The sequence below is a fragment of the Biomphalaria glabrata genome, chromosome 10, assembly GCF_947242115.1.
Source record: "Biomphalaria glabrata chromosome 10, xgBioGlab47.1, whole genome shotgun sequence".
NCBI lineage: Eukaryota > Metazoa > Mollusca > Gastropoda > Planorbidae > Biomphalaria > Biomphalaria glabrata.
The window spans coordinates 7,237,714-7,251,066 of NC_074720.1; the positions used below are offsets into that span (position 1 = coordinate 7,237,714).

General features: G+C 42.8%; 1 protein-coding gene across 1 annotated transcript in view; it reads right to left on the reverse strand.

Annotated features, from left to right (window-relative positions):
• The window catches only part of LOC106077969 (homeobox protein GBX-2-like), a 106,557-nt gene that overhangs the window by 3,683 nt on the left and 89,521 nt on the right, over positions 1-13,353 (reverse strand). The window contains exons 4-5 of the mRNA XM_056044059.1: positions 1,499-1,642; positions 555-654 (exon numbers count right to left, since the gene is read on the reverse strand). Coding sequence (XP_055900034.1) covers positions 555-654; positions 1,499-1,642 — 244 coding nt within the window. The remainder of the gene's footprint in view (positions 1-554; positions 655-1,498; positions 1,643-13,353) is intronic.

The following is a 13,353-nucleotide window of genomic DNA, read 5'->3' on the forward strand; positions in this document are numbered from 1 at the left end:
TTTTTGTCTTTCTTTCTCTCTCTTTCTTTCTCTCTTTCTCCCTTTTTTTTTTCTTTCTTTTTTTCTTTCTTTCTCTCTCTTTCTTTCTCTCTCTCTTTCTCTCTCTCTTTAACCTCCCCATTTCTCTCCTTCTTCCCATTCTCTCTCGTTCTGTATTTCTTCTTTCTATTACACTCACCCTGTTGCCTTGTCACGGTCATTCTCTTGCGAGTGCTCACTCTTCCCTTTCAATGAAACCCAAATTAAATTTTCCAATCTCCCTTTTTCAATCTCTCTCTCTCTCTCTCACTCTTTCTTACTCTATCTCTCAAATTCATTCGCCTCTCTCTCTCGATATCTATCATCTCGCTATTTCTCGTTTCCCAAATCTCGAGCTTACCGTGGTAAGACGAGACCGAGCAGCTAATTGGAAAATAATCGTGGCCGCATTAACGCGTGTTCCCAATTGACGACGACCGCGGCGGGAAGAAATGCGCAACCCCCGAAAGGTCAAAGGTGATTAAGTCTGTCAGACCCTCGGGCCGTGGACAGGGAACAGCACTCAGGGAACTTACCCATAGACAGTTGATAACCCTTAATGGCTGACATCGGATTCCACATGTTGTTTCCATAGTGATTGTACATCTCCATCCACATCATGGAGGAGTCAGGGTTCTGCAGAGGAGTAGACAAAAGGATTAGACATATGTATATATATAACAGAGTTTTTAGTACGATGCTCAGGTCAGGGGCGGATAAAGCATGCGCGGGGGTCCCTTGGGGAGAATTTCCAGAGTAAAAAGACTTTTTACTTTATAGTATGAAGCATTCAGGTGAGAATCGGGGACTGGTGTTTTGTGAGCCCTTCTTTGTGACCCCCCCCCCCCCCAGCCTCTCGTTTTAACTATTCTTTACCATCTTCTACATAAAGCGCGGTAAAGCGCTTGGCTTCCAAATCTGGGGTTATGGGTTCGAATCATGGTGAAGACTGAGATTTTTTTGTCTTAATGTTCTATTTTTAATTTCATTTGAGGCCACAAAATTCACTTGACCTAAGGCCGGCCCTAGTTTTCTTTATGAAATTTGTTTCGCTTTTTAGAAATCTCGACCTTGAAGTAGTAACACGTTTTAGATTATAATAATAATATTATTATTATAGAATAACATCTCTCTCACATTTAGGTGGGGGGCGCATTGGCTGTGTGGTTAAGAACTTGGCTTCCGAATCTGGGGTCCTGGGTTCGAATCTCGGTGAATTTCGGGATTTTTAGGGCGACCCAGCTGTACTGGGCACCTGACTATACTTGGGGAAAGTAAATGTGATTGGTCCTGTGTTGGCCACATGACACCCCGCTCGTTAATCGTTGGCCAAAGAAACTGATGACCTAAACATCATCTGCCCTATAGATTGCAAGGTCTGAAAAGGGAACTTAACTAATTTATTATTAGTAGTACTAGAGCTTTCGTTATTCTGTGTCACACTTTAAAAAAAAAATCATTATCTATGTTTTGGTCTTACCTGCATCTGTGAGTAGGAGTCGTGTCTTGGGGCCAGTGGCATGTCGTAGCCCTGATTGGCCGCCGTGGCCATGGCCCTCATTGTGTGCAGTTGGCCAAACCTTTCCCGCTTCCTCCATTTCGCCCGGCGATTTTGAAACCAAACCTAAATGGACAAAAGGAAACAGAAAATAGTTGTGTCAAGAAAGCATGAACACTTTTGTGACGTCATATGTAAAGAGAACTTTCAAGCTATGACTTGGGGGTGTATCTTGTTCAATAATACGAGAATAGGAGAAGTGAGTGATTTTTGAAGTTAGTTGTTCTCGATCTATCCCTTGATTACATGCTAATATAATTCTCTAATTCTCCTCTACAAGAAATATATTGCTAGTTCTTAGAGTCCATTTTCTCCTTCGGGGGTCAAAGTTGAGCACCATCTCATTCCTTAGAGCTCGAAGATGGCGAGCCCTGTCTTAGCTTAGCCGGCTGAATTCAAGATATAAGAAAGTTGGGTATTTTTCAGGAATTGCCAGCTTTGATTTTCAGCTTTTGTGTGTGAGTGTGATCTGCGGTCTTTGCTGGTGGCTGATCTCCCTTGTCTAGTAACTCAAAATGCTGACGACTTCAATTCAAGAGGAGCAAGCAAGAGCTAGTGTTTCTTAGATAATTAAACATTATGGTAATGAATTGGGGCGCGATTTGGTGGTAGGTTGGTATTATATTTTACATTATTTGTTGAAAGTTGGTTTTTCTTTGATTTTCTTTATCTATATATATATATACGTCTTATAGCGAGTTTTAATTATTTTTTTTTTTGGAACATCAAGGACAACGAGCTGAAAGAACTGGCGCAAAAATCTCTCTGGACAACTTAATACTTTGGCGGAAGAAAAACGTCTGGTCGTGTGATATGTGCTCTGGGATGTCGTCTCGGTGGTTCGGGTTCAAGCCACGCCAACCGTCGTTGTTTGGTTTAGGCTAGAGCGTAATAATGGATTTCTCTGGAGCAGGGGCTCTCAACCTGTGGGTCGCGACCCTTTTGGGGGTCGATTGACTATTTGCCAGGGGTCGCTTAAGACCATCGAAAAGATGGATTGTTATTGTCTACTCTTCTATTATTGTATGCGTGTGTCGGGGGGGGGGGGTCGCGGCAGAGTGGGGGATTGTAAAAATTGGTCGCCGAGCTTAAAAGGTTGAGAACTGCTGAGTCTGGAGGAACGTTCTAAGCTTACAGCTACAGAAATACAACTACAAAATCATGTCCAGTTTGGAGCGGACATTTCAGACTCAAGGCCACAAGCAAAATGATGGATGCATAGAAATACCATGCCCACAACCCTGTGTATGATGTGAGAAGTGATCTACAGTGCCAATGGATGATCTACAATACACAAATACTCAGGTAACAAATCAACTCAGGACAAGTTGCGCTTGTCTGAATTTTCCCTTCAAAGTTGGCTGAGTATCTTAAGGTAAAACATGAAATGAATTGATGGCTGCTAACGAGAAGATCTATTTACTTCCTAGACACAGACATGTCAACAGTGACTGACAGACCGCCCTGCAACTGAAAAAGGGCGGCGCGCGCACCAGTTTTCCGAAACAGTCGCGGCGTCATCACCCATTCCAATCTCATCACTTAATCTTTCGAGGCGCTGTTGCGGCTTTCATGTGGGGGGCGCCACAACGGCAGTAGGATGGCGTACATGGGAGAGAAACTGAAGAGCGACAACGTGAGAAATTCAATCTCTGACTTAGTAATGGCTGCGGGATCCTCAACGTCGTGGCTGTCTTTAAGGACATCTGATTGGACGTCACGTGACAGTCACTTCCGACATTTGATTGGATAAACATTTGTGTGGCTTTAATATGTATTCTTTCTCGTCTATCTGTTTCTAAATAAAATATGCTTTGATATTTTGTTTGTTTCTCTCTCTCTCTCTCTCTCTCTCTCTCTTTCATTCCACGAATAAATATATATTTTTTGTATGCCAATGACACCTGTCTCGACAATGAAAGACATTGGGTGCGACAAAAGGAATCATTAGCGTAGGCAACCTTTACTTTCGTTAGAAAGCGTCTGCTGTGACCTAAAGCCAATTCGGGGGCGGCACATTTTTACGCAGATCGTGCCTGACAAACGAGGTATCAACGCTGTGGAACGCAGTATTATTGGACTTAATTTGACTATCTTTATCAAATAATGTATGAGCAGCGAATCACTCGGACAATACCCAAATATTGTTAAAGCATTTTATGATAACAACCAACCGGTATTGGACACCTTACTTGTCAAACTCTCTAGTGTCATTACAATGGAGGAAAACGGAAACGAATTATTATCGTTAACGGAAATAAACAAATTTTGATAATGAAAAAGGGGACGGACACTCCCCTCACTCTATCGCCCTCCAGGTTCACATATTGATAGCATTGAAGTAGGCGTCTTCTTATACACATGGCGTCATACGTTGCCGTCTCTCTGCAAGTTTAGCTAAACAAATTTTAGGAAAATTACTGTGCCGTTTGAGAAACTCATAATAAGCACTTCCGTGAACCGCTCACGACCCTCTCCCCCGATACACACTATTTCGCTACTAGTGCTACTGCAACTACTGTTGCTGCCCCCTCCTTCTCAACCGCCCCCCCCCCCCCGCGTACTCTCCTCCACCCCAGAACTACAATCTTTCAACGTATTTTTTTATTTCTTGGCGGACTCCCACGCTGAAGAGAAATGCCCTTTATCAAAGGGAGGGAAGCCTATAGACTAGTCGGAGAAACAGAATGGGATACAATGCCTGGCAGAGTAATCTGATCTTTGATTTAATTATGATGCCGGGGCAAGCCACTTAAGTTTAAAGCGAAGCTGTGCACGCACAGACACGCATGCGCACTCAGGCTCAGTGTGCACGCACCATAACGACTCCCACAAAACTTTAGGCTAGTCTTAATTCAAACTTTCACTTTGGGACGGTTTCATTTCTTCTCCCCCCCCCCCCAGTTCATTAGTCTGGCGCTCTGTCTCTAACACATGTCTCATTATATCTCTTTAATTTGAAAGAAGAATAATAAGGGGGGGGGATGTTTTTACCTTACAAAAAAAAAAATGTAACATAAAAATATTGCCATGTTTGAAAGTACATAGACATCTTTTGATACGTTTTCCTCACAGGGTATCAATTAGGGTAAGTACTTTAAAGTGGTGTCCAGAAGTTATTCCAATGTCACGTAAAAAATCGAGGTGACCAGGAAAGTTCTATTTCTAATCTCAAAATTTTTAATCAAGTTTCCGATTTTAAAAAGTTCTATAGCAATTGTCTGCCTTCAGACACTGCCCGCTGCCATCCCCAGTCATCCTGCGGGTGTTTGGACTAGGAAATAAACTATCTTCAACTCTACCCTGAAGGAACATCCGAAATGATCTCAGCTTTTCGTTCTGTTAAGACTGTCACCAAACTTCCTTGAGTTCTGCAACTCCGTGTTTGGAGAATAAAATCTATATTTTGCTTATTTCTTAAAATTCGGCGCCGCCTCTGTCTCTGTAATTAAGACCACGCTTTAAAAAAATGAGCTCGATGCGCGTTACCAAATGTGAGAATCCTATTGTAAAAAAAAAACAACGTTTATTGAGACACCACCTTGCGGGTTCCAAGTCTCTATACTTTAAGTGGCTAGTCCATAAGGGAAACAACAGCGATACATCAAAACCTGTAGCCAAACTTGAAGACGTGTTCTAGACATTTGCCATCATTCAAACAACACCCAAAAATTTTTTCCTGTAGAACATAATCTCGGATAATGTAAGGTGAAATGATCCATGCATGGCAGGGGTGCTATACAGCAGATGTTACACGGACGGAATGGGCGAGAGCAGAGTAGATAGTAAATTCATTTCAAGGTTTTGAAGAGCCATATGTAAAAAAAATAATCAACATTAAAAAAAATCGGTGTATTTTGTTTTAGACTTATCGACTTATTTTCATTGGAAATGAGCTTTAAGCATGCAAAGTAAGAAGATAAAGAGTCATCATTGGTACCCCAAGGAATCTTCAATGCAGGGCCGGCCTTAGGCCACTGCAACATATGCGGTCGCAGTGGGCCCCGCACTTTCATAGGCCCCGCGCTAATTGTAGGTGTAAATTATAAAATTAAACAATTATCACTTATATATAATAACAGGGTTTCAGCGGCCTCCTGATTTTCCAGGACCTCCTGGGAATCTCCTAAAATTATTAAAATCTCCTGAAAACTCATAAAAATCTCCTGAGAATCTCCCGCAATAGTTAGGACCGGCCCTGTTTCTATGGAATGACTTACAGAAAAAGCAGCAAATGACAGTATTTAGAAATATCATTAATAGCATCACACTTGTATGATAATTAGTTAGTGTCATGTGGTCTTTATTTTGACATGGGGACTAATACGATGAAAGCGCAAACAGAGAAGTCCTCGTATAATTTGGCGCCACACTTTCATAGAGGACCTCAGACCAGTGGACACAAGGTGGGAAGAGGCTTCAGACATTGACAGGGACATATCTTTATGGAGACAGCTTGCCGCCCAATGCACCGAACGGTGCGGGAGGACCTAAGTCTAAGTAAGTCTAAGTAAGATCTTTATTTATGATTCTTGCATACAACTGTGATCAGTGGCGTAGCTAGGATGGGGGTAGGGGTCAAAATTCAAAAGTCCCTCCGGGCCCCCATTTGTTAAAAATTAAATATTAAATATTACGCCACTGCCACGTAATCTTGCTTTTGACGAGGAGTCTAAAGTTCTAGACAGCATTGATCTAGATTATTCTAAATGATGTTAAGGAAGCCTTTGCTGCACAGAAAGCACGACGTGAAGCGATATGAATTGAGATTTGTCACTTGTGCATTATCAACGGTATTATTCATTAAAAGAGCCTTAACGATTTTATATATTGTACAAATCGGAATTCAGACGTAAATATTTATTAAGTAAATTATCTCATGTCGTGATGTCGAATGTCAAAATACAGGGTCCTCCAAAAGGGTCAAGCCTCTTAGGCCTCCAAATTTTTAGCTACGTCACTGGTTGAAATAAGTATAAAAAATCAAATCAATGAAACCAACTTTTTAAAAACTGGTTTATTCATTTATGCAACGACCAATATTGTTTTTACTTTGAAACAGATATCTAATTACTTGAATAAAATGCATAAAGTACCCCATACTATCGATCCCATTCTGTGGGGCTTGATCAGGTCAGGATATTTTTTGCAAAAGTAACCGCTTAGATATGTGGACATGTAGACAACTAGTTCTAACGTATTTATTTGAAATATTTATTTCTGTTACTCAAAGAATGGTCAGTATTCTGGGACATTTACAAATGAAATAAAACACTGGACCTTACTGGATTTTTGTTTCTCTCTCACACCCCCCCCCCCCCCCCAGGCTCACATAAAAGCTCTGTTTATAATAATAAAAATCCTTTAAAGAGAATCCTGTTAATGCTATAATATGCATATATTAACCATGGATAATGAAAAGTTATCTAAAGAATTCTTTTTATAAATAAGGTCTTCAAAAACTAATTTAACATGAAGTCTCCTTCTATATAAATAATCTCCCCTTATACTTTCTGGTGTCAAAAATAGATTACACCATTGTCAAGGTCAATTAACTCCGTGCATCGAGCGATAAAAATTTATTACCCAGTAGAACAGGTCATTCACAATAACGATGCATCAACCCGTCAGACAGTTCACACGCACACACACACACACTCACACACAGTCTGTTGCGAAGTAGACCTCTCACTCACTTTTTTCATTAAGAGTCTCCATCTTGTAACCACGTGACCAAGGGCTCAGTTTATACCCCATCACCTAGGCAACCCGTCAACGTGTTTCACACCACATTTAATCACTATAGCTTCAGGTAGCCCGAGTCTAGCCCTACGGTAATCTCCCCTGCAATATGTCCAATCCTAAATACACTTAACTCCCCCCCTCCACCCTCTTTAACCCCCCCCCCCCAGTTCAGCGCACCAAATCTTATTCCCCATGAAGCCTATTTCGTATTCTACTGCCCTAAGAACGCAAACTTGTTTTTTTTTTCTTTTCGGAAAGGGAACAGTAAAAAAAAAAAAAAAAGGGAGGGGAAGGAGGGGAGCAGACTTAAAATGCAAACATGTTAATCATCTATCTGGTTCCTCTTAGCTGTGACAGTAATTTGCACGGCTTATCGCGATCTGATTGGCTGAACGAGATTCTGCTTCCGGTATGGTGGCCATATTGGACAGGAGCAGCTACTCCAACTGCACATGTTTGAATGCAGGCTAATGTTTAAAAAGCAAAATGGTAGGTCTAGTGCATTTCAATGGGTTTCAATGGGGTCTTTAAAAAAAAAAATAGTGAAGTGGTGAACGTTTATTGGCTATCAAGTGGTGCCGCTAATTGACGGAGCCGCACTTTAGTCAGCCATTTACGCTATGACGGTTACATGATGCCTATAAATTTCAAAACAAATTAGCAATAGAAAAAGTAATTTAAAAAAAAAGATTCCCTTTCAGGCCTTGCCATCTCTGGGGCACATGATGTAAAGGTCATCTGTTTCTACGGCCGATGCTAAGCGAGAATGTCACGTGGCCAGCACCATGACCAGCGGCCTTCACTTTACTTAACTAATGTTAGATCCCCATTTAATTAAGTTCGGTGGACTCGGAGACGTCCTAAAAATCACAAATTAAAAAAAAATTCGACATTCGAACTCGAAACCGTAGGGTAGGAAGCAAAACGCTTTACAACTCAGCCTCCTCTTACTATTTAGAGAATATAATAGTAATAGCAAAACAAGCAAAATATTTTTTAAATCCTTTAAAAAAAAAACAACAATTCTTTTTTTAGGGGAAGAACTCAGCCCTTACAACTATATCTCTCAATAATATTGACGTTATTTCCCTTAATCGATATCAAAATAATTTATTACCAAAAATTAATTGACTAATTGATTTTTTTTATTGACTCATGACTAATTTTTTAAACTTTCAACTTCATTCGAGAATGGGTGTGTGAGAAATAATTAGGGCGACACTTATCCTAAATGTTTGTACTAAAACAGGTGTGTGACCAATATAAAAGAAAACAAGATACATGTTAGCATAACAAAGTTTAGACTCGACATCAGTATTATGTAAAATATATATACCCGAGGCGTAGCATACGCCCCAGCCCATTTTTTTAAATTTTTTTTTTTTGAGTCTCGCTCTGTGTCAACCCGAAAGTTACGTGGGGTAACTCTAGTCCGACATAAAGAAATAAAAGGGTTATCTTTACATAACTTTTTCATCGTGGTGTCCCGCATGGTTGGGCCACGAAGAGAATTATATATATATAGATTTATTATGAGGATCAAGACCGAAAAGAATAGAGACAGACTGTACGTGCTGGTACAAACTTTGCCGAGTGCAAAAGAAAGCTGCGTCGGTCAAGAGAAAAGAAAAAGAAATCTGCCCTGTCAGCTAGCCCTGGGACAGATACATATACATGCACGAACTGCGGCAAACTCTGCAGCTCCAGAATTGGCTTGATTAGTGACTCCAGTTTCTGCCCCGTCTCAAGACGAAACCAAAACCATCCGGCCGCATCCATTGTCTTCCGAGGCAGAAGGAGCCATATTATATTGTTATAAACCTGGTGGTGGCACAGATGGGGGTAGTGGTGTGTGTGTAGTCAGCCGACGCAAATCGCCCCAGGCCAGCGCTAGACGAGCGGTCAACCGTGACGAGTTACGACGATCGGCCGAGACGAGTGTCAACAAGAGAGTTCGGGAAGGATCGCCGACGTGAACAGAGCTCAGGGGCGTCACGAGAGTTGTAGTCATCTGACCACCTAGAAACGTCGAGCGGCGTTCTGTCCGGTTCGAGAAGGCCAGTAGGGACCCTATATAAGAGCGGAGGTGACGAAGTCAAGACGGTTCAGAAAGCGGGTTCACGACAGGAGTTCAGAACACGGTCGACTACAGCACAGTTCAACGGTGTGGTTCTGTACGGAGCATTACGACGGTTCAGTGCGGAGTACTGTCAAGTACAGTTGAGACGAACGGCGTCTTGATCTTGGTCTGTGATCGAGTCCGACACAACGAGCCCAAGTGTGTGAAGTCAGTCCCGAACTGTTGAACCCAGTGCAAGCCCGGAACGAGACGGAGAGGCCAGTGCAAGACTTGATACGGCGGAACGGTGCTATCGGAGAGATATTTGTTATCGCAGAGCTATTTGTACTGTTCTACGTGCTGCCAATTGTACAGTATTGGCTGTTATTTATGGACATTAAACCTTTACGTTATTTTGGAGCCCTGACTTGTCAAGTTCTTTAAGTTGGTGGTGTATGGTGCAGTTTGCAGAGAGCCTGGATAGTGAGATTCGTAACACTGGTGTCAGAAGTGGGATCGGATCGGAATCGGATTGGATCGGATCTACTATGGCTCGTCTGAAACTGCTGTACGAACTTGAATTTAGAGAACTGAAAGAAGAACTCCGTGGACGAAGGCTGAAGACATATGGAAACAAGGAAACTTTGCAAGCACGCCTCCGAGAAGACATGTTGGAAGAAAAAGAAGATCCGGACACATATCTTTTTGAAGTCGAACCTAACTTGCTGGAACAGCTCACCAGTAGCATGCAGCAACAGATCACCAGTACCCGTATCATGCTAGACGAGATGAGTGCGACATTGAAGAAGAACACCGAGGAGTTCTGTAGAGAGATTAAAAAGATGTGTACCTCAGTGAAGGAAGTGACGAGCCCCGTGGTGAAAACGATGGACGTGGTGGAAGAAACCTTGTACGACCAAGGAGACTTGAAAGATGAAGGAGATTCACAATCGTTGGACATTGAACAATTACCCACCCAATGCTGTGAATCAATAAGCAGTAACAATGGCAATGCTGATGAAGGTGGTGCTGCCTGCGAATCCGAAAACAAGGAGTACAGACTTGTGGAGCCGAAAGAGACAGATCAAGAGAACGCTGAGTTTGCCTACAAGCCTGTTGCTGAGGGACGTTTACATGATGAAAGCTACCAGCGAGGCTTGGACTCTACAAACGTTCGTCCAGATGCTAAGATCAGCGAGAGAAGCCCTGGTGGTGATCATGAGAACCCATTGATACCTGATGAAGTCGTTGAGAGACAATTGCAAGTCGGAAGATACCAGCCAGATAGGCACCTAACAGACGTTGGTCAGGCTGCCAAGACTGGAGAGGAAAGTCCTGATGGTGGTAAAGAGAATCCAAGGCAGTCTGACGTTGAAGTTGATGGACATTTGCACGATGAAAGTCATCGACCAGGTCTGAAACCAACAAGTGATTGGCCCGATACTGAGACGAGAGAGAGAGGTCCTGATGGTGGTGAAGAAAGCCGAATGGAGCCTGAAGCCGAAGACGAGGGACCTTTGCACGAGGAGTGTTGCCAACATGCCCCACGAGCATGCACTCCAGACAAGGCTGAAGATGATGACCTGTTCCACAATTCCCTGTCCTGTGGGTTTGAAGCCCATCCCAGTCCTTCTTCGCAAAGCCCTATGAAGCCACCTCTTTTGCCAACGATCTTGGTATCCCCAGCCCTTATATCCTATACCTCTCCATGTGCCAAACGGCTGCCTTCAATACCGAACGACAAGAGAGCGACGCGACCACGACATCACTGCAGCCACATGAAGACCAACTGGCGGAGAAGAAGAAGGCTACTTTTGTTGAATGCAAGATGGATGACGATGCAACCTCGATATCACTGCAACCACATGAAGACCAACTGGCGGAGAAGAAGAAGAAGGCGACTTTTGCTGAGTGCAATATGGATGACCATGCGATCACGAGGTCGATACAACCAGATGAAGGCTAACTGGAGGAGAAGAAAACGTCTTCTGAATTCCACGTGGATGGCAATGAAAGCACGACGGCGGGGCAACCAGGTCGAGGCAAACTGGCGAAGAAGAAGGAAGCGACCATTGCTGACTGTAACATGGATGACTCCGTCAAGCTCAAGAGGCAAGCCAACTGCCACCGATCGACCCCCACCTAAAGCGATGAAACTTCACAGCCAATGCCATGATGTTGATTCTGTCCGAGACGGACAGATCTAAGGAGGGGGCAGTGTTATAAACCTGGTGGTGGCACAGATGGGGGTAGTGGTGTGTGTGTAGTCAGCCGACGCAAATCGCCCCAGGCCAGCGCTAGACGAGCGGTCAACCGTGACGAGTTACGACGATCGGCCGAGACGAGTGTCAACAAGAGAGTTCGGGAAGGATCGCCGACGTGAACAGAGCTCAGGGGCGTCACGAGAGTTGTAGTCATCTGACCACCTAGAAACGTCGAGCGGCGTTCTGTCCGGTTCGAGAAGGCCAGTAGGGACCCTATATAAGAGCGGAGGTGACGAAGTCAAGACGGTTCAGAAAGCGGGTTCACGACAGGAGTTCAGAACACGGTCGACTACAGCACAGTTCAACGGTGTGGTTCTGTACGGAGCATTACGACGGTTCAGTGCGGAGTACTGTCAAGTACAGTTGAGACGAACGGCGTCTTGATCTTGGTCTGTGATCGAGTCCGACACAACGAGCCCAAGTGTGTGAAGTCAGTCCCGAACTGTTGAACCCAGTGCAAGCCCGGAACGAGACGGAGAGGCCAGTGCAAGACTTGATACGGCGGAACGGTGCTATCGGAGAGATATTTGTTATCGCAGAGCTATTTGTACTGTTCTACGTGCTGCCAATTGTACAGTATTGGCTGTTATTTATGGACATTAAACCTTTACGTTATTTTGGAGCCCTGACTTGTCAAGTTCTTTAAGTTGGTGGTGTATGGTGCAGTTTGCAGAGAGCCTGGATAGTGAGATTCGTAACAATATTATTACGCTATAATTATTTTTTTTTGAATTTGTTTAAATGTTGTTGTTTGTTTCTAACAACATACAAGAAATCTGGCAACTCATTTAAAATTTAAAAACACAAAATTATAGCTTACTAGAATTTCATTCATTTTGTTGCTTTTATTTGACTAGATGCATGATGCATAGGACTTAATCTTCTTTTTTGAAGTAGCGCCTGTATTATATAAGATTAGTGCGAGCGATTTCCGTAACTTTTATTATTATTTTTTTTTTTAAGTTTCGGTAGCTGATAATGTCTTGGTCTTTAGCAGAGAGTAATTTGAAGGCTTCAGTGGTTAGGGATAGCTCGGGTGTTAAACTACTTTAGAATAGCTTTGAATAGCTTTGTTTTTTACAAGTCAAGGATATTTCCATATCGAGGCTCAAATACTCGTGTGTTTTGTAAGAAACATCACTACTGGCTCATTTCAAATGTCATTGACTTGAACATAGTTTATGATCAGTAGTAACAGTCAATGACACTGAGCTTCGGCCTTCTCCATAACTGCAGGATCGCATTATCATCCAGGAGGACTTCTGCTTTTAGTTTTTTTTTTAGGAGGAATACATCGCCGGAGGAAGACGGGCGTTTGTGCAAGATCACAAGTGCTGGATGATTGGACGTGACACCTAATAGCGAGGCCCGGGGCGAGATCCCCGAGACTCCCTGATGTTTGAGAAGGAGTCGTTTTCGTGTTTTGTTTTGTTTTTCAAAATGGATTTCAGAGTGGTTAGGAACAAGGACAGGGGAGGAAAGGTATGTGGGGGAGTGGGGGGAGATGGGGTGACTGCAACCATGCTATTGTTAAATTACAAAGCTTATATTAACTGATTTTGTCTGTCTGTAACCTACTTCGTCCACCCTATTTCTCGCACTTCCCATTCTCAGATCAAGTTGAAACTTTACACAAATGTTCATTGTCAAAGACAATGGATAAATCAATTTAAAAAAAAAAAAAAAACAATTAGCTAATTAATAAGTGG